This window comes from Colobus angolensis, unplaced genomic scaffold, assembly GCF_000951035.1.
Source record: "Colobus angolensis palliatus isolate OR3802 unplaced genomic scaffold, Cang.pa_1.0 Scaffold57, whole genome shotgun sequence".
Taxonomy (NCBI): Eukaryota; Metazoa; Chordata; class Mammalia; order Primates; family Cercopithecidae; genus Colobus; species Colobus angolensis.
The window spans coordinates 6949352-6971442 of NW_012119265.1; the positions used below are offsets into that span (position 1 = coordinate 6949352).

At 37.1% G+C, this 22091-nt stretch overlaps 1 protein-coding gene across 1 annotated transcript in view; it reads left to right on the forward strand.

Moving 5' to 3' along the window:
* Positions 1–21282, forward strand: part of KIAA0586 (KIAA0586 ortholog) — a 128801-nt gene extending 107519 nt beyond the window's left edge. Inside the window, 2 exon segments of the mRNA XM_011961983.1 lie at positions 13184–13251; positions 20943–21282. Coding sequence (XP_011817373.1) covers positions 13184–13251; positions 20943–21094 — 220 coding nt within the window. The 3' untranslated portion in view covers positions 21095–21282.
* Positions 21283–22091: the final 809 nt, after the last annotated feature.

Below are 22091 nucleotides of genomic sequence, written 5' to 3' on the forward strand. Positions count from 1 at the left end.
ATAGAGAAAAAAGAAATGAACAGTGCCTCCAAGAAATATGGGACGATGTGAAAAGACCAAACCTAAATTTGATTGGTGTACCTGAAAGTGATGAGGAGAATGGAACCAAGTTGGAAAACACTCTTCAGGATATTATCCAGGAGAACTTCCCCAACCTAGCAAGACACGCCAAAATTCAAATTCAGGAAATATAGAGAACACCACAAAGGTATTCCTCAAGAAGAGCAACCTCAAGGAACGTAGTCATCAGATTCACCAAGGTTGAAATGAAGGAAAAAATGTTAAGGGCAGCCAGAGAAAAAGGTTGGGTTACCCACAAAAGGAATTCCATAAGACTAACAGCTGCTCTCTCTGCAGAAACCCTACAAGCCAGAAGAGAATGGGGGGCCAATATTCAGCATTCTTAAAGAAAATAATTTTCAACCCAGAATTTTATATACAGCCAAACTAAGCTTCGTAAGTGAAGGAGAAATAAAATCCTTTAGGGACAGGCCAATGCTGAAAGATTTTGTCACCACCAGGCCTGCCTTACAAGAACTCCTGAAGGAAGCACTAAACATGGAAAGGAAAAACTGGTACCAGCCACTGCAAAAACATACCAAATTGTAAAGACCATTGGCACTATGAAGAAACTGCATCAACTAATGGGCAGAATAACCAGCTAGCATCCTGATGACAGGATCAAATTCACGTATAACAGTAGTAACCTTAAATGTACATGGGCTAAATGCCCCAATTAAAAGACACAGACTGGCAAATAGGATAATGAGTCAAGACCTATCAGTGTGCTGTATTCAGGAGACCCATCTCACAAGCAAAGACACACATAGGTTCAAAATAAAGGGATGGAGGAATATTTACCATGCAAAGGGAAAGCAAAAAAAGCAGGGGATGCAATCCTAGTCTCTGATAAAACAGACTTTAAACCAACAAAGATAAAAAAAAGATAAAGAAGGGCATTACGTAATGGTAAAGGGATCAATGCAACAAGAAGAGCTAACTATCCTAAATGTATATGCACCCAATACAGGAGCACCCAGATTCATAAAGCAACTTCTTAGAGACCTACAAAGGGACTTAGACTCCCACACAATAATAGTGGGAGACTTTAACTCCCTGCTGTCAATATTAGACAGAACAACGAGACAGAAAATTAACAGGGATAATCAGGACTTGAACTCAGCTCTGTACCAAGCAGGCCTAATAGACATCTACAAAAGTCTCCACCGCAAATTAACAGAATATACATTCTTCTTAGCACCACATCACACTTATTCTAAAATTGACCACATAATTGGAAGTAAAACACTCCTCAGCAAATGCAAAAGAACAGAAATAACAAACAGTCTCTCAGACCACAGTGCAATCAAACCAGAACTCAGGACTAACAAACTCATGCAAAACTGCACAACTACACGGAAACTGAACAACCTGCTCCTGAATGACTACTGGGTAAATAATGAAATTAAGGCAGAAATAAATAAGTGCTTTGAAACCAATGAGAACAAAGACACAACATACCGGAATCTCTGGGACACAGCTAAAGCAGTATGTAGAGGGAAATTTATAGCACTAAATGCCCACAGGAGAAAGCGCAAAAGATCTAAAATCAACACCCTAACATCTCAATTAAAAGAACTAGAGAAGCAAGAGCAAACAAATTCAAAAGCTAGCAGAAGACAAGAAATAACTAAGATCAGAGCAGAACCGAAGCAGATAGAGACACACAAAACCCTTCAAAAAATCAATGAATGCAGGAGCTGGTTTTTTGAAAAGATCAACAAAATGGATAGACCACTAGTTAGACTAATAAAGAAGAAAAGAGAAGAATAAATAGACATAATAAAAAATGATAAAGGGGATATCATCACTGATTTCACAAAAATACAAACCACCATCAGAGAATACTATAAACACCTCTACGCAAATAAACTAGAAAATCTAGAAGAAATGGATAAACTCCTGGACACGTACACCCTCCCAAGACTAAACCAGGAAGAAGTCAAATCCCTGAATAGACCAATAACAAGTTCTGAAATTGAAGCAGTAATTAATAGCCCTAACAACCAAAAAAAGCCCAGGACCAGAGAGAATCACAGGCGAAATTCTACCAGAGATACAAATAAGAGCTGCTGCCATTCCTTCTGAAACTATTCCAAGGAATAGAAAAAGAGGGACTGCTCCCTAACTCACTTTATGAGACCAGCATCATCCTGATACCAAAACCTGGCAGAGACACAACAAAAAAAGAAAATTTCAGGCCAGCATCCCTGATGAACATCAATGCGAAAATTCTCAATAAAATACTAGCAAACCAAATCCAGCAGCACATCAAAAAGCTTATCTACCACAATCAAGTCAGCTTCATCCCTGGGGTGCAAGGCTGGTTCAATATACGCAAATCTGTAAACGTAATCCATCACATAGACAGAACCAATAACAAAAACCATGTGATTATCTCAATAGATGCAGAAAAGGCCTTCGATAAAATTCACCCTTTCATGCTAAAAACTCCCAATAAACTAGGTATTGATGAAATATATCTCAAAATAGTAAGAGCTATTTATGACAAACCCACAGACAATATCATACTGTATGGGCAAAAGCTGGAAGCATTCCCTTTGAAAACTGGCACAAGACAAGTATGCCCTCTCTCACCACTCCTATTTAACATACTATTGGAAGTTCTGGCCAAGGCAGTCAGGCAAGAGAGAAATAATGAGTATTCAAATAGGAAGTGAGGAAGTCAAATTGTCTCTGTTTGCAGATGACATGATTGTATATTTAGAAAACCCCGTCATCTCAGCCCAAAATCTCCTTAAGCTGATAAGCAACTTCAGCAAAGTCTCAGGATACAAAATCAATACGCAAAAATCACAAGCATTCCTATATGCCAATAATAGACAAACAGAGAGCCAAATCGTGAGTAAACTCCCATTCACAATTGCTATAAAGAGAGTAAGATACCTAGGAATACAACTTACAAGGGATTTGAAGGACCTTTTCAAGGAGAACTACAAACCACTGCTCAAGGAAATAAGAGAGGACACAAACAAATGGAAAAACATTCCGTGCTTATGGATAGGAAGAATCAATATTGTGAAAAAGACCATGCTGCCCAAAGTAATTTATAGATTCAGTGCTATCCCCATCAAGCTACCATTGACTTTCTTGACAGAATTAGAAAAAACTACTTTAAATTTCATATGGAACCTAAAAAAGAGCTCTTATAGCCAAGACACTCCTAAGCAAAAAGAACAAAGCTGGAGGCATCACGCTACCTGACTTCAAACTATACTACAAGGCTGCAGTAACCAAAATAGCATGGTACTGGTACCAAAACAGATATGTAGACCAATGGAACAGAACAGAGGCCTCAGAAATAACACCACACATCTACAGCCATCTGATCTTTGACAAACCTGACAAAAACAAGCAATGGGGAAAGGATTCCCTATTTAATAAATGGTGTTGGGAAAACTGGCTAGCCATATGCAGAAAACTAAAACTGAACCCCTTCCTTACACCTTATACAAAAATTAACTCAAGATGGATTGAAGACTTAAACATAAGACCTAAAACCATTAAAAACCCTAGAAGAAAACCTAGGCAATACCATTCAGGACATAGGCATGGGCAAAGACTTCATGACTAAAACACCAAAAGCAATGGCAACAAAAGCCAAAATAGACAAATGGGATCTAATTAAACTAAAGAACTTCTGCATAGCAAAACAAACTATCATCAGAGTGAACAGGCAACATACAGAATGGGAGAAAATATTTGCAATCTATTCATCTGACAAAGGACTAGTATCTATAATCTACAAGGAACTTAAACAAATTTACAAGAAAAAAACCCATCAAAAAGTGGGCAAAGGATATAAACAGACACTTCTCAAAAGAAGACATTTGTGTGGCCGACAAAGATACGAAAAAAGGCTCATCATCTCTGGTCATTAGAGAAGTGCAAATCAAAACCACAATGAGATACCATCTCACGCCAGTTAGAATGGCAATCATTAAAAAGTCAGGAAACAACAGATGCTGGAGAGGATGTGGAGATATGGGAATGCTTTTACACTGTTGGTGGGAATGTAAAGACATTGTAGGAGAACACTGTAACAGACATTGTGGCGATTCCTCAAGGATCTAGAACCAGAAATACCATTTGACCCAGCAATCCCATTACTGGGTATATACCCAAAGGATTATAAATCATTCTGCTATAAAGACATATGCACATGAATGTTTATTGCAGCACTATTCACAGTAGTAAAGACCTGGAACCAACCCAAATGTCCATCAGTGATTGACTGGATAAAGAAAATGTGGTACATATACACCATGGAATACTATGCAGCCATAAAAAAGGATGAGTTCATGTCCTTTGCAGGAACATGAATGAAGCTGGAAACCATCATTCTCAGCAAACTAACACAGGAACAGGAAACCAAACACTTCATGTTCTCACTCATAAGTGGGAGTTGAACAGTGAGAACACTTGGACACAGGGAGGGGAACATCACACTGCAGGGCCCGTTGGGTGGTGGGGGCTAGGGGAGTGATAGCATTAGGAGAAATACCTAATGTAGATGATGGGTTGATGGATACAGCAAACCACCATGGCACGTGTATACCTATGTAACAAACCTGCACGTTCTGCACATGTATCCCAGAAGTTAATGTGTAATACAAAAAAAAGAAAAAGTATGCATGAACAGGTATGTGTATGCAGCAGAGAAGAGGAGGTAAGTACCTATGGCTGATAATACTTAAGACGGCATCAAACTACATACCAAATTGTTACTTCACTTCTGTTTCTCTGGCTTACTTCAGAATTACCTTGCACAGGATGAAAGACTTAATGGAACAGGAAAGGGTCCTTGTGTTCAACCTCAGCTTTTAGGATGGGAGTAGCCAATGGGAATAATCTGGGCAATCCTGCACGTGAAGACTGGGAAACCCAAGTCTTATATCTCATATACCATGGTAATTTTTACAGTTCCACAGATGAAAATGAAATGAAACCAACTCCATCATTTTCAGAAAAGATGTCTTTTAAGAAATCTATTGTTATTACTATAAAAGCAAAATAAAACAGGATCACTGTTTTATATAATTACAAATTTTTTTAAATGTGTGCATGACAAATGCTGTGTAATACACCTCATTATTTTCAGAGTGTCCCTGATGGGCTCCTTATCCTTGACCTAAAAATGGTGATTCCAAATTTAAGACTTTCTTGGGTATACTTTTTAATTGCAGTAAATACAGAGGTCAAATTTACTCTTGGGTTTCTAGTAAGAAGAAATGCAATTACTTGTGAATTATTTTAAGCTCAAATGCTATTTGCTATCTGTTAAAATGGTAAAACAAATTACTCTGTTATGGACTATATACCCACAAAAGTCTTTCAGTAAAATGTTATTGTGAAAATGTGTCTTAAAATCTAATTGTTAGTCTTTGTTACACTTGCCAGCTCAGAACAGTCAGGAACCTTTTTGTGTGATAAGCCTCACAGAGGCTATGGAAAACATGAGCACTTTTTTCTTGGGAATGTAATTGCAGTAATACTGTACCACCTAATGAAGTCATAAAAAACAATTTATGTAGAAATATAGTTCTGAGAGCCTTGCGATTACTGCCTTTTGTGTCATTCTGCCTACATTACACAAACTAGGACTTAGGAAGTCCTGGAAATAATATGTTGGATATTTTCTAATTATTGTGTCAGCATGATCAATCATTTTCTAAATTTGCCAGTTTCCTGAAATAGCTTAGCTTATGTTCATAGCACTTTAGAGGAAGCAGTGCAAAATTAGTTTCTATCGGTGTCACAAAAGAAATGAAATATTTATCTTTGGCAAAAAGACCTGTACACCAAACTTCAATTAATGAGTACAAGAATTAGAAATCAAAACTTTGTTTAGTCTAAGGAAAAACAGTTCTTTAAACTGTAACCACATGGCAGTTTCTTGTTTGCATCAACTCTGGGTGACTGTTATTGTCTTCTGTGAATTCTCTGGGGCAGGGGCCTGACTTTGTTGAATGAGCCAATTGTTTTCCTTTGTGTTGCCCATCTAGTAAGTTCCCATCTGGTTTGTATCAGACTGTTTTCACAGCCAGCAACTGCTGCCTTCTCTATATCCTGACACTTTGGGGCCGCACACTATCAAAGCACTGCTGCGATGGCCTTGCTGGCAGGGCCTGTACAGCTGTGCCTCACAGCTTGGAACTATTACCCAGAGTAATGGTAACGTAGAACTTGGACTGGCCCTTATTCCCACTGGTGTCGTGTGTACAGTGAGCAGAAACCCAGCCTCTCCCTCTCTCCCCCTTGCCCCGAAACTTGCTATTCAACAGAAAACCTTTAAAGCTCTTATTTTAGGATGTGGAATGGTGGTGTTCCTATTTTCTAGTGGCTTCCTGTATTTGAAAGCTCATTTTTCATTCTTTCACTCTTTCAAAAGTTGCAGGTTTGGCCTTAGGGAAGTGAACTGGTCACTATGTCACATTTAATTTTTGTTTCTATATTTAGTTAGGAATGGCTAGAGATGTCAAAACCCACTGTCAAAGCTACACAGATAATACAGTGTATTTTTAGTGATAATCACAAGCCATAATTTGAGAGAAGTCTTCATATTTCAGAAGGGTTTCCATCTCAGAAAGTAGATTTTCTGTGTGTAGATATAGAGGCACTTAGCTTCAAACTGTTTAGTAAATATTAGGGAGTTACTTTGCCATCAGCTTTGGTAATTATCAGATGTCATGATAAGAATGTTATAATAGTGGCCTTCTCTAACAGTCTGTGGCCTGGTGTCATATACATGTATTAGAATTATGGGCATTATTACTGAACAAAGCTATGGTTGAGTTTAAGTGTAGTTATGATTTTATTGCTTAATAGACATAAACTGAAACAGCAAACTTCTTTTGTACCAAAGAAAGGAATTAAATGTGAATTTACAATGTATTAAGATTTTTTAAATGCTGTCAAGATTAGTTAAAACTGGATTATAGTTTGTGCTTTCAATTAAATCAAGTGGCTGATGGTTGTAGAGCATGAAGTATCCTAGATAGTAAGCCCTGTGAGTTAAACTACAACCACCACAAAATCTCACCTTCTGCTTCTGAATAATTTCAGTGCACTGGTATTTCAAGGTTTCAAGAGAAAAAATAGAAAGGAATTCATCTTTGTAGTCAGCAGTACGGCCTCTAACTTAGTGTAACTATTTGATATTAAAGGTTACCTAGTAATGTCAGTAATTTGGCTTAATTTTATCATTGGAAAAAAGTTTAAAACTACAAAGGTATCACCTTTTAATTGCTGAAGCTACCCTATTGTTTTTTTCCATTTTCACTTTTTTATGGAAGAATAATATACATTCAGAAAAGTACACATATCATAAGTGTACAGCTCAAAGAATTTTCACAAATACAGTACACTTGTGCAAGCAGTATCCAGCTCAAGAAATTGAACACTGCCAAACCCCCAAAGGCCCTCATGCTCCCTTTCAACCCAGCCACAGTCTGCACTCCCACAAGCATAAAGCCACTATTCTAACAACCTAGCTTAGTTTCCTTGTTTGCACTTCACATAAATGAAATCATACGGTATGTAAGGCTTCTATGTAAGGCAAACCTATTGTAGTTTTCAAGATTCTTTTAGTTTTTAAAGTATTATGGCATGCTTTTATAAAAATGATCTGAGAGGAATTTGTTTTAGTAGCTGTTTCACAGGCTGTTCAACTAGCAGGAAGTGAGTTGTAGATAAAGTTGTCTATTAAAACATAGAGTCTCTCAGTTCTCAACCAAATTTTAATGCTGGAATGTCCCTCTAGACATTCTTGCCCCTAAAAGGCAGGCACTCTCTCTGTCATAACACCAACAGGAATACAGTCAAGTACTTAAATGCCTTTTAATGAGCTTTAATAATTGAATGTACATTACTCAAGTTAATTGTGATTTGCATTCAGGATAGGTGGGTCGTCTATTTTCTGAATTAACTGTCAACTTCTTGGCAGTGGGATATATACTTTTATGCTGCCAGGATCCTATTTCTGAAAATACTATTATTTAAGAGAGTTGGTATACCTACTAGAGCCAATGAGTAACTTAATTTGGAGGATATGGCCAGGTTATTTAACAAGTACTAACTTCTTTTTATATATTTTTAAGTACCCTAATAATTTATTGGATTTTTTTTTTTTTTAGTGTACTCAAATTAGTATAAAAATGCAGCTATTCTGACTGTTACTAATTTTAGATGTCTCCTTATTAGGTTTTGTTTTAAATTCTGTACATCATCCCTTTAAAAATTTATGTTGTTTTGTGGGTTAAAAAATTCACATTTTGGGGGGCTTCATCTTTATATCCTTGTTTTGCCGTTAACAGCCCTATAGTTTTATGCTGTTTTCTTAGATAATCCACAAAGAATTTGTTGGCTGGGCACGGTGGCTCATGCTTGTAATCCCAGCACTTTGGGAGGCCGAGGCAGGTGGATCACCTGAGGTCAGGAGTTCGAGACCAGCCATGGCCAACATGGTGAAACCCCATCTCTACTAAAAATGTGAAACATTAGCTGGGCGTGGTGGCAGGCACCTGTAATCCCAGCTACTCAGGGAGGCTGAGGCAGGAGAATCGCTTGAACCCAGGAGGCGGAGGTTGCAGTGAGCCTAGATCATGCCACTGCACTCCAGCCTGGGCAACACAGCGAGACTCTGTCTCAAAAAAAAAAAAAAGAATTTGTTTAAAATAATACTATAAAGATTTACAGATGTAAGTATTGCTATACCAGTGACTCTTACTGAAAATAGCATTAAAGAGTCAGAAGGTAAGCTTTCAAGCCCACAATAATTTTTTTAATATAAGAGTATAACTGTTATAAAGCCCAAATTTCTATTTTTTAAAAATACCAATTTTTATAAATGTTATTTTATTTTAGATTCAGGGGGTACATGTGCATGTTTATTGTGTGGATATATTGGTATATTGCTTACTTGTGGGGACTGGGCTTCTAATGTACCCATTACTCAAATAGTAACATTGTACTTGATAGGTTATTTTTTAACCCTGCCCCCTCTTCCCCACCTTTTGGAGTTTTCATCGTCTGTTATTTCCATCCATATGTCCATGTGTATCCATTATTTAGCTCCCACTTACAAGTGAGAATATGTGGTAATGGATTTTCTGCTTCTCAGTTAGTTCACTTAGGTTATTGGCCTCCAAGCTCCATCTGTGTTGCTGGAAAGGACGTGATTTCATTCTTTTTCACGGCTGTGTAGTATTCCTTGAAAAATACTAATTTTTGAAACGCTTGTACACTAACTATAACATGGCTTACTTTCAATTGGCACTAGATATAGCAATAATATTTTGAATGATTATTTGAAATGAAAAGCTAAAATATTGAAATAAGGGGGGGTATTTGGAAAAGGCACAGTGTGTACAAGTAGTGCAATCCCAGTACCCCCTGTGTGCCTTCAGTTAAAGGTTTTTCAGCCCGTATCCCTGCTTTTCCAGGCTGGAATTCTATTTCCAAATCTCAGATCACTTGTTCTTTATTTTATAGTATCTTCAAACATTTAAGTAAAAGTTAACAAGTCAGCTTTTAGTGATAAAGATAAAAATATCAATTATATTTATAGTTAATATATAACTCAATAGTCAGCATTGCTTATTCAAAATTTCCATAGAAATGTTAATAGAAATTTATAGATCAAATAATTGCAAAGTTTTCCTTCTCTTCTTTTGACTTCAATACCAGTATTATGTTGTTTTTTTTTTCAGTTTTGATCAGAAGGATAAAGAATTGTAAGAACCAACAAACTTGAGAAGCAGTTTTCAAGTTGTGTTGATCTAGTTGAAGACCATGTTTGCTACTTTAATCAACTGCAGAGCACAATACTCACCCTTCCAGTAAACCCCGTAAATCAACAAGAGAGAATTATGAAGCCACTACTTGTTCTAAGAATAAAAGTGGTCAACTCTGATATTGTGATAGTGGCTTGTTTTTTTTAACTGTTAAGAGTTATCACTGCAGAAGTCAAGATTCTCCCCCAGTTTTGACTGAGGAGAGTTTGTTTATGTTTACAATAACAGCAACAACAATATGTCATAGTTATCATTTATGTACCCTTCCTTTATGTGGCATACTCTGCTAAAATCCTTGATAAACGCAATTAGGTAGGTAATATTCTTTCTATAAACAAGTGGTTCTTCAATGGAAGGGATCTCTGAGGTGGTATTGATACGTTTGTTTTCATGTTTATACTGTTTGTTCTTTGTAGAATTTGAAAGGGAGCTGTATTAAACTGGAGGGACCAAGCAGTAATAGTTTCTCTCCCTCTCTAACTCTTGGAAATTTAGAAACAGAGTGAGAAGTGAACACAGATAGCATTTAAATGTTAACATCACAGTAAGCACTTTTTTTTTTTTTTTTTTTTTTTCGAGGGAGTCTCGCTTTGTCGCCCACGCTGGAGTACAGTAATTGCAATCTCGGCTCACTGCAAACTGAGCCTCCCAGGTTCACGCCATTCTCCTGCCTCAGCCTCCCAAGTAGCTGGGACTACAGGCACCCGCCACCACACCTGGCTAATTTTTTGTATTTTTAGTAGAAACGGGGTTTCACCGTGTTAGCCAGGATGATCTCAATCTCCTGACCTCATGAGCCACCACTCCCGGCCCATAGTGAGCACTTTTAATACATTTAAAGATTTTTAAAAATCGTATCACAGTTGAGCTGGGCATGGTGAACAGACACCTGTAGTTCTAGCTGCTAGGAAGACTGACGTGGCAGGATGGCAGGATCCCTTGAGCCCAGAAGGTCAAGGCTGCGGTGAGCTATGATTGTACCACTGCACTCCAGCCTGGGTAACAGAATGAGACCCCATTTATTTAAAAAACAAACAAACAAAACCTATATTTTTGGTTGTATGTTCAATTTTGGTCTATTTGTGGATATCAAATATATGTAACTTGTATTTGTCCACATTCTTGTCCTTATAAAACTATGTAAGTTTTCTACAGTATAACAATAATAGTTTAACATGAATGTTTATCTCCAGTGAGAATATATGGCCCAGCATAATGAAATATGGAATGCTTATAAATTTATTCATTTAAATATCTTCTTATAAAAATCCACCCAATTTTTTTTTAATTTTTAGTGTAATTTTGTTTTAATTTTTAATTTTTGTGAGTACACAGTAGGTATATGTATTTATGGGTTACATGAGATATTTTGATACAGGCATGCAGTGTGTAATAATCACATCAGGGTAAATGGAGTATGCATCTCCTTTGTGTTACAAACAATCCAGTTATACTCAGTTATTTTAAAATGTGCAATTAAATTATTTTTTATTATAGTCACCCTGTTGTGCTAGCAAATTACTGGGCCTAATTCATTCTTTTTTTTTTTTTTAACCCATTAACAATTGCCACTTCCCTCCCACTCTCACTACCATTCCCAGCCTGTGGTAACCATCCTTCTACTGCCTATCTCCATGAGTTAAATTGTTTTTTCTTTTCTCTTCTCTTCTCGTCTCGTCTCTTCTCTTCTTTTCTCTTCTCTTTTCTTTTCTTTTTCCAGTCTGGCTCTGTCATCCAGGCTGGTGTGCAGTGGCACCATCTTGGCTCACTGCAACCTCTGCCTCCTAGACTCAAGCCATCCTCCCACCTCAGCCTCCCAAGTAGCTGGGTCTACAGGCACAAGCCACCACACCTATCTACTTCTTGTATTTTTTGTAGAGACTGGGTCTCACCATGTTGCCCAGGCTGGTCTTGAACTCCTAAGCTCAAGTGATCCACCTGTCTCAAACTCCCAAAGTGCTTGGATTACAGGCATGAGCCACCTCACCCGGCCTGTTTTTATTTTTTAGTTCCCACAAATAAATGAGAACCTTCAAAGTTTGTCTTTCTGTGTCTGGCTTATTTCACTAACATAATGACCTCCGGTTCTATCCGTATTGTTGCAAAAGACAGGATCTCATCCTTTTTTATGGCTGAATAACACTCTGTTGTGTACATGTACCAGCCGAAATTTTTGTGAAATAAATGAAGCTTAAGAGATAACTGAGTTTTTGGCCGGGCGCGGTGGCTCAAGCCTGTAATCCCAGCACTTTGGGAGGCCGAGACGGGCGGATCACGAGGTCAGGAGATCGAGACCATCCTGGCTAACATGGCGAAACCCCGTCTCTACTAAAAATACAAAAAACTAGCCGGGGAGGCAGAGGTTTCAGTGAGCCAAGATCATGCTGCTGCATTCCAGCCTGGGTGACAGAACAATATTCTGTCTCAAAAAAAAAAAAGGAGGTAATTCACTGAATCTGATTAGAAAAGCTACACATCGTTATCACATAAGCTGAAAAAAAAAAAAAAAAAAAAGAGATAACTGAGTTTTATCTTAAGGAAAATTAGAAAAGAAATACTGATTATACAACGTTATAATTTTTTTCATATCACCCTACCCCAAGAATTTGTTTGAAATAAGTTATAGAAGGTTGTTAATTGACTATACTTCACAGCACAGATTAACAGCCTCAAAACAGAGCCGTGCCCTTGGTATCCAGGGTATCTTGTTGGCCTGAGATCTATATGTGCTATAGGTTTCGCTTAGTTAACTTTCCGATTCTCTGGTCATAAAAAAAAAAAGGGTTTTTCCTCAGCCTATTTTATCTCAATACTAACAATTTGCTTTGGTATAATACTGTATTTCTCTTCTGTGCTCCCTGACAGCTTTATGGGTTGTTTCCTACGGATTGCATTGAGTAATATGCTCCAGGCTGGCCTAGGAAGAAGGGAGATTCTAAACCTCTTTTTGTAATTATTAAATTCTTATGTAAGAGAATCTGTGAAAACTTTTCACCTTGAAAGAAATGGCCCATGAATTTCCTTTATTTAATACAAATTTCAGATTTTCTCGTGACCCTTTGCTTCCCCCCATCTGTGATGCATAAAGACAATAATCCATTAAAGTATTTTCTATTGATAGTCATTAAAATTCAGCTGTTTAACTTCCTTCTTTACATTAAGGCCACTAGATCAAACTTCTTTTTACCTAGTTTTATGAGAATAACGGTGGGAGTGCATTTGGTTTGTGTTCTTCTAGTGAATGGGAATGAATCATGATTATTTCTATGCTTAACTGATTTCCTTCTGAAAAAATAAATTTTTAATGTGGTTTCACCAGGTGATATGGATCAGACACAAAACGAGCTCAATCCGTACCTCACATGTGTATTTACAGGTAAGAGTTTTACTTTAAAAGTTCTTGAACTTGGAGCTGTTCAGATTTTTTCATTGCCTTACGATTCTTTCTCTCATAATAACACAGTAGAAATACTAATAGCAATTTTTAATTCTTCTGTAATATCTGTAAATTCACCCCAGGTTATAAACTCAGCTCTCCAAAAGGTGTAAGTTAGGGGACAGGAAAAAAAAACCTATCTTTTCACTTTGGAAAGTTTATAAAATGATGAATTAAAAGGCTGCAGGTGTGGTATTCAGAGCACTAAGGATAGGACTCGAGATAATTCCAGCTGGGGGAGGTTATTTGTTGGGACAGGACAGTGTTTAAACTTTGAAGTCATTTTAAACAAAGTGAAGCAGCTGGAACCTGGCATAAGAAGAAACAGATCTTTCACATTAACAATTGCTTTTTAGAGGAAAAAGAATTGGAGTTGTTTTTACAGGTGTCGGAACATTTATTCTTCCTATAAGAACTGCTTTGTTTTTACCTTAAATTATAAATTTTAAAATAAGCATTTGTCAACTCATTTGAAAAACAAAAAAAGTAATCGGATTCATATGCCTAAAAGATATTTTGGGGTAAGATTATTGTAACATTTTAAGTTACCCTTTCTAAAACATGAGTAAGGAAAGAAATGTTTAATAGTGACTAATTCTGGAAAGCAGAAGTGAATAAAATATTGCATACTATACTTAACATCAAATGATAAGGCACCTTCTTCATCAAGACTTTCATTTATTCTCAAACACTGGCACTATGATGTTGCAAATCTGTATGACTGGGTTAAGTATGTGAGGAGAATTGAATACAGCAGGATAGTTTAGCAGCTGCTTACGCAGGGATTGGAGCAAGAGTGGATGAGCCCAGGGTGGACAGGAAAAATGCTTCAAAAACTCAATAAAACACAGCTGAAATACTATAACATTTTCACAGACAGCTGGGAAGCAACTGCATTGCTGGAACTCAGGGCTGATTTTAAAGACAAGATCTGGTCAGCGTGAATCTAAGCAAGCTGTTAGCAAAGAGAAACCACAGACTCTCTAGGTAGAAACAAATCAATTTGGTTCAGCAGTGATTTCAGGGTCCGCTATTTGCCCAGCATCATGCTGAGGCTTTGTAGGATGCAGAGGTAAATCAGACAAAGTCACTGTCCTAGTGGAGCACATCTTTAACAGAAACAGCAGACTTACAAGTTAGTAACAATAATACAAGGTGATAAGGTCACAGATACTTACTGTGTACTTGCTGTACTAGTCACTCAGAACACAAAGACTGTCAGTTCCAGAGACTTCGCATGCTCTTAAGGAATGCATTGTCTGGTAGAAATGACAGATCCATAAATAATTACAGTGCAGTCTGGTAAGTGCTGCAATCAGAATAAGACAGCCACAATTAACAGGAGAGGAACTAATATTTCACCACTATCACTGGAAAAACAATTCAGAGAATTGAATCCTACAATTCATTACATAACTTATTACTTAGAATCAATTATAGTTTTACTTAGTTTTATAAATCTGACATCCAAAAACAGAAAATATAAAATTTTGTTATGAATTTTAAATATTTTTAAAGCAAAAAAATGGAATTTCAAATGTCAAAAATGTGTATTATGTCTCAGGAAGCTTCTAATGCATGGTCTGACTCCATGGCATGCCCCACTTAAATGCATGCCAGGTTAAATGACATACTGCAAATCCATGGAATCAAGGAACAGTCTTTTTTATAGACCTGAAAACAGCTGTTGAAACAATTACATCATAGAGTAATGACTTGACTGTGCAAATTTAAAAAGTCAAACTTTAAAAGCATCAAACTATATTTAATAGAGGTGGAAGATTTATATTTACTTTCACGGTGATTTATTAAAATGTATGTCTTTTCTTTAAAAAAATTTAAATTTTTTTATGAATGTTACCCTTTTCGCCTGCTCACAGTAATCTAAGTGATGCTTTTTTTAATGTTCCCAGTCTAAAGAGTTCTCTTACAAAGTTCCAAAACTGTGATTTAGCTTGTGTGAATGAATACTTTAAATAAAAAGATTTCGGCCAGGCGCAGTGGCTCACACCTGTAATCCCAGCACTTTGGGAGGCCGAGGTGGGTGGATCACAGGGTCAGGAGTTTGACACCAGCCTGAACAACATGGTGAAACCCCGTCTCTACTAAAAATACAATAATTAGCCGGGTGCGGTGGCGCATGCCAGTAATCCAAGTTACTCAGGAGACTGAAGCAGGAGAATCGCTTGAACCTGGGAGGTGGAGGTTGCAGTGAGCCGAGATCACGCCATTGCACTCCAACCTGGCTACAGAGCGATATTCCATCTCAAAAAAAAAAAAAAAAATTCCCAAAATGTACATTAGCAAATACTTTTATATAAGACGGTACATTGTATTGCTATAACTTCTTGATTAAAACACAGTTAGCTAGAGTTTAAAGTAGCATAACTATTTGGAGGCCTCCCAGAGTGCACTCTCTCTTTCCCCACTCCCTTTTTTTTTTCTTAATTGTATTTCAATGAAACATTCTTATTCCTCCTTCTAAAGCAGAGTACCATTTGCAGCCCACCCTGAGCCTCATTGCCTTTTAGATAGTGGCTTCCAATTACATAAAAGTAAGAGCTGATCTGTTTGAGTGCTTTCTATGTTTCAGCACTATACAAACACTTTGTATGTATTATCTCGCTGAATCCTCATAAAAACCTCTGAAGTTGGTACTCATATTGTTTTTTATAGTTGAGAAAACTGGAGTTCAGAGAAGTTACATAACTTTTTCAGTCTCTTATTATTTTCTATCCCTCTTACCTTTTACCTATTTTTCTTTACAGTACTTATCACTTCCTGTTATATTTGATGTTTATTTCCTTACTTGTCATTCATCCCCTAAACCCAACAGAATGTGCGGCCAGTGAGGTTGGACCCTTTGTTTTCTTCACTGCTGTATTTTCCGGAGTCTAGAACAGTACCAGGCACATAGTAGGTGCACAATTGATATCTGTTGGATGGATGAATGAGTTCGGCTCTGCCCTGTTCCAGAATCCATTCTCTTAATCCCCTCTGCCTTTTACTCCTTCCCATACAGAAGCCTCACACCAGCAGTCTGGGTGGGGCCATTCCTAAGTGACCTGATTTGGACCCTACTCTTGACCTGTCATAAAAAGACTTGTGCTTAAAACTTCATCCCTGCTCCCAAGTTTGTTGACGTTTTTATTACTGCCTAGTCAGTCAACCAAATCTGTCATTTCAGAGTGAAACTTGGTTCTTTATAAGTACTAAGTCTCCATCCAAAATATCTTGACCCTATTTCCACTGCTAAGGACCATTAGTTCTTTCATGGACTATTTTTATAGATCCTTCTCCTCTCTCTTTATCTTCCACACAGCTATTAGTATGATTTTTACCTTTTTTTTAAACTTTTATTTTGGGTTTGGGAGTACATCTGAAGAAGGTTTCCTGTATAGGTAAACTCGGGCCACGGGGATTTGTCATACAGATTATTCCATTACCCAGGTATTAAGCTTAGTACCCAATAGTTATTTTTTCTGCTCCTCTTCTTCCTCTTACCCTCCAACCTCAAGTAGATCCCAGTGTTTGTTGTTTCCTTCTTTGTGTTCATGAGTTGTCATCATTTAGCTCCCACTTATAAGTGAGAACATGCAGTATTTGGGTTTTCTATTCCTGTATTAGTTTGCTAAGGATGATAGCTTCCAGCTTCATCCATGTTCCTGCAAAAGACATGATCTTGTTCTTTTTTATGGCTGCATGGTATTCCATGGTATACATGTACCACATTTTCTTTATCCAATTTGTCATTCAGGGTCATTTAGGTTGATTCCATGCCTTTGCTGTTGTGAATAGTGCTGCAGTGAACATTTGCGTATATGTGTCTTTATAGTTGACTGATTCATATTCCTCTGGGTATAAACCCAGTAATGGAATTGCTGGGTCGAATGGTAGTTCTGCTTTTAGCTCTTTGAGGAATACATTATATTACTTTCCATAATGGTTGAACTAATTTACACTCCTACCAAGTGAATGAGTGTTCCCTTTTCTCTGCAATCTCACCAGCATCTGTTATTTTTTGGCCTTTTAATAATAGCCATTCTGACTGGTATGAGATGGTATCTCATTGTGGTTTTGATTTGCATTTCTCTAATGAGCAGTGATATTAGGCTTTTATTCATATGCTTGCTGGCCTCATGTATGTCTTCTTTTGAAAAGTGTTCGTGTCCTTTGGGGTTGTTTTTCTCTTATAAATTTAAGCTCCTGGTAGATGGTGGATATTAGACCGTACATTTGCTAAAATTATTCCTCTGTTCAAAATCTTTTGTCACTTCTTACTGCTTTTACAGGACTTGACCCTGGCCTTGCTTTATAGCCTCATCTCACCATTCCTCCTATCCAAACAATATTTGATATCAGAATACTCAGAGTTCCCTTAACACATTAACTTTATCTTGACTTTATTTTGTTGTTCTTGTTTCCTTCATTGCCTTCCCACCATCTTTTCAGTCCCAACTCAATGGCTACCTTCCACTTCATTTAAACTAAGGATTCCTATACATGTTTATCTCCTCTACTAGGTGATGAACTTCTTGAGGATGAGGACTCTGTCTTCTTCATCTGCATATGCTCTTAGCTCCATACATGCAGAAGATTCATATAGATGTTTAGTTAGTGCATATATGCTTTTGGATAAGCCCACCTTAACGTCTCTGGGCCTCAATTGCCTTGTCTGTTTCCCAGATAGGATCAGATTATATGATGGGGAAAATGTATTTACAAAATTTGAATTGTTATACAAATATAAGGCAATAACTGCAAGAAATGCTTATAGTGATTGAATTCAGTATGTTCCTTGAGACTTGGAAACTTCTAGGAGATCCCCCCACCCTAAAAAGTTATAGCTCTTGTTACAGCATTGAGCAATTTAATCAGTAATTTCATGCACAAAGTAGAAAAAGAAGGTATATACAAAGTGGTTTTGTGAAATTAAATAACAGAGAAAAGAGTATTTGGTATCACTGTTGTTTTTGGCAGATGCATAACTCAAGGAATGGAGTTTTTCTTAATAATAATTAGAAGGTAACATTAAGTTGTTTGTATGAGTGGAAAATTAATTTGCTCTAGAACTTAGTTATATCCAGTGTTAGTTTTTACTTTATTGATGAGGTGAGCTCTGATATTGGCTGATTCCCTGAGTTATTTTGTGTATTCTGCATCATGGCTTTGTAAAATATAAGAACATTTAAATATTATATATTATTAATACTTACGTCCTATACACATTTTTAAGGCCAGGCATGGTGACTCACATCTGTAATGTCAGCACTTTGGGAGGCTGAAGAAGGAGGATCACTTGAGACCAAGGAATCTGAGACAAAGGAGTTTAAGATCAGCCAGGGCAACGTAGGGAGACCCTCCCTTTACAAAAAAATTTTTTAAATTAGCCAGGCATGCTGGTGCATACCTGTGGTCCTAACTACTTGGGAGGCTGAGGTGGAAGGATCACTTGAGCCTGCAAGGTTGAAGCTGCAGTGAGCCATGATCATGCCACTGCACTCCAGCCTAGGTGACAGAGCAAGAACCTGTCTCCAAAAAAAAAAAAAAGATTAAAAAAATATAGTTTTTAGTATCTATTCATTTTATTTTTATTATATCCTGACAAACTGAAAAGACTAAAATCTTTTCCTATTTAAAATATTTATTCTAGGCCGGGCGCGGTGGCTCAAGCCTGTAATCCCAGCACTTTGGGAGGCCAAGACGGGTGGATCACGAGGTCAGGAGATCGAGACCATCCTGGCTAACACGGTGAAACCCCGTCTCTACTAAAAACTACAAAAAACTAGCCGGGCGAGGTGGCGGCGCCTGTAGTCCCAGCTACCCGGGACTGAGGAGGCTGAGGCAGGAGAATGGCGTGAACCCAGGAGGCGGAGCTTGCAGTGAGCTGAGATCCGGCCACAGCACTCCAGCCTGGGTGACAGAGCGAGACTCTGCCTCAAAAAATATATATACATATATATATATTTATTCTATTTAAATTCACGTAAAACTTGCTTTGTTTTTAAATACTATGGTATTATAGTTTGTGATATTGCTGTAATGATGCCAAATCTTATCTTCCTCTCCCTTTTTATAAAAAAATGAAATTGATACAAGTAACAAAAAAGGAATGGTATAGTATTTAAAATAGTCTTTGTTAAATTTCCTTAAATGAAAGGAATTTTCCTTTTATAAGTATTCTAATCTTGGACAGCTGTGATTGAGTCATCATTAAAATTTCCAGAACTGTCTAATTGTACTGTGGCCCCTATACAAATTTAATGAAAGATTTTATGTTATTACTGTAGAAACTACTTGAAAAACATAAAGGGATTTTAGAAAAATTACTATGACTCTTTCTTGCCTGAAATATGTCTTTTAGATTGTTTAAGGTAATTTATTGTTAAGGTATCTATTATTCTTATGTCTATGGTAAATCCATGAAATTTTAAATGGGGATTTTTGTTTGTTTGTTTTAAATAATACCAAGTTGACAGTCTTTATATTCTTAGGCATTGTGCTTTAAACTTACAGGGGTGAATTCGGGTATAGGCAGATACATACACTTATGTAGTCAACTTTGATTTTTTTACATATTAATGAATTATTTATCCCAAACTGCCTGCCCTCTACCACCAGCCAGCTTTCATACTAGACATTATTACTCTCAATCCATGGAATAGGAACTTTTTTTCATATTTCATTAAATGTAGAGATAATGTCTACTTTACAGTAGAGAGAGAAGTCTATTTTACAGAGAAAAATGCTTTCCAAAGTCAAGGGTCAATAATGCTTGGATGACCACTGCAGTATGTTTTTCCTCTGACATTGCTAACCTTATATCACTTCTGTTAACTAATAGCATAACACCCTTAGGCACTCAGTATATCATTATTAATGACATACTCTTGAGTTTGAGTCCATTTTTTAGGAATAGGAGGAAGAGCAAAGTGCCTTGGCAACCTTTGACTTCAAATGCCTTTTACATGGCTCATGTCTTACCTCTTTAAAAACAAAAACAAAAGAAAACAAAAAACAGTTCTTGCGCTAACCACAAACCTTTAATTTCTGGCTATTATAGTGTTTTATTGCTCTCCTAGCTATTTACTTAATGGTAACAGTAGTAATAATGGCTATCTTTTAGTGGTAATGGGAGCGCTTAGTTTCTGACCACTTACTGAGTGCTAAGCTCTGTTGTTGAGCTCTTCACTGACACTATTTTATCCTCACTATACTGTGCAAGGTAGGTACTATTATCCCATTTAACATATGGGAAACTGAACTTTTGAATGGTAAAATAACTTGCTGACAGCCACACAGCCAGCAAGAAGTTAAGTCTGGATTTCAGAGACTAGGCCCTTAACCCTACTTGATCTTACTTAGCATTTATCATTTGTGTCACAACTTTTAGTTTATATACTCTTGAAATGTTGTCTCTGACTGATTAGGAGTGATGGTAGAAAGGAGAAAGGTGTATTTTACCTCTCTGACAAGTTCTGAGCACCTTGGGACAAGACATTCCCTCGTATGCAATACTTATTTGGAATCCATCCCCCACCCCTCCCCCCGCCATATTATTTCGCAAAGTATAAAGCACGTGAATACTCAGGATATGCATGTTGAGCTGAATGAGTTTGTCCTTTGTGTAGGTGGGAAAGCAATGCCACTCTCCGCTTCACAGATGCCCCCTGCCAAGATGTCCATGACGCTGCCCTCAGTGAACCTTGAGGATTGCTCTCAGTCTCTGAGCATCAGCACAATGCAGGAGGACATGGAGTCTTCGGGGGCAGATACCTTCTGAACGGGAAGAGACAACCAGCACCGTGTTTATGCCACTGATTTTAAAGTCATTTTACCTTCGCTTAAAACCCTCTCTCAGACTGTTTGGTTTTTGAGCATGTTCTGAAAAAAAATTTTTCAATTTTTTAAATAAAATGAAAAGCATAATTTGGGTATTTAAAGTTTTTAAATAAAATAAGTATAAGTCATCATAAGTCTGATTGTGAGTTGTTTCTTAGAATCCTGAGATAGCATAGAGTAGTGGAGAGGGCATGGCTTTTGACATCTAGGCATTTAATCTATAGGTGTAATTATCTGTATGTATTTATAAAATTAGGTAGTTCAAGGTTATTCATTCTGACATTTTTATAACAGCAAATAGAAAAAAATCAAATGTCTATCAATAATAGACTGGTTTTAAAGTGGTGGTACATCAGTACAATGGGATACTATGTATTACAAAAAAAGACTTTAGAAAGTTTATGTATTGATATGGAATAATCTCTCAGATGCACTGTTAAAGTGAAAAAACCATGTGCGAAATAGTGTGTGAACTATGCAATTGTTGAAATTATTTAAAATGGGGTGGGGAGGAATTCAGATGTATGGTATGTCACATATTCTTACATGTATTTGCTTGTAAATGTATTATAGAAACAAGAAACTGCTAAGTTTGTCTTCAGGGAGGAGAATTGTTGGCTGGGTGATAGGAGAGGCTAAGTGATAGGAATCAAGGATAATCGCGGTTTCTATGTATTTGAACTTCAGTTGTGATAGAAAAAAATTATCAGTGAGATTAATTTTTATATGTCTTATGTATACCATATAAACCTTTTTAAACCTGTGAAACATGTAACTCTATTACCTTTTGCAACATAAATACATAAAATTAAAGGAAAATAGAAAGCATTGCTTTGTAATCAGATACATGTAGGTTCTAATCCCAGTTTCTGTAACTCCTTACTCTGTGATAGGGGCCAACGAAGCCCTTTCTTATCAGCTGTTTCAGGTTAATGGGT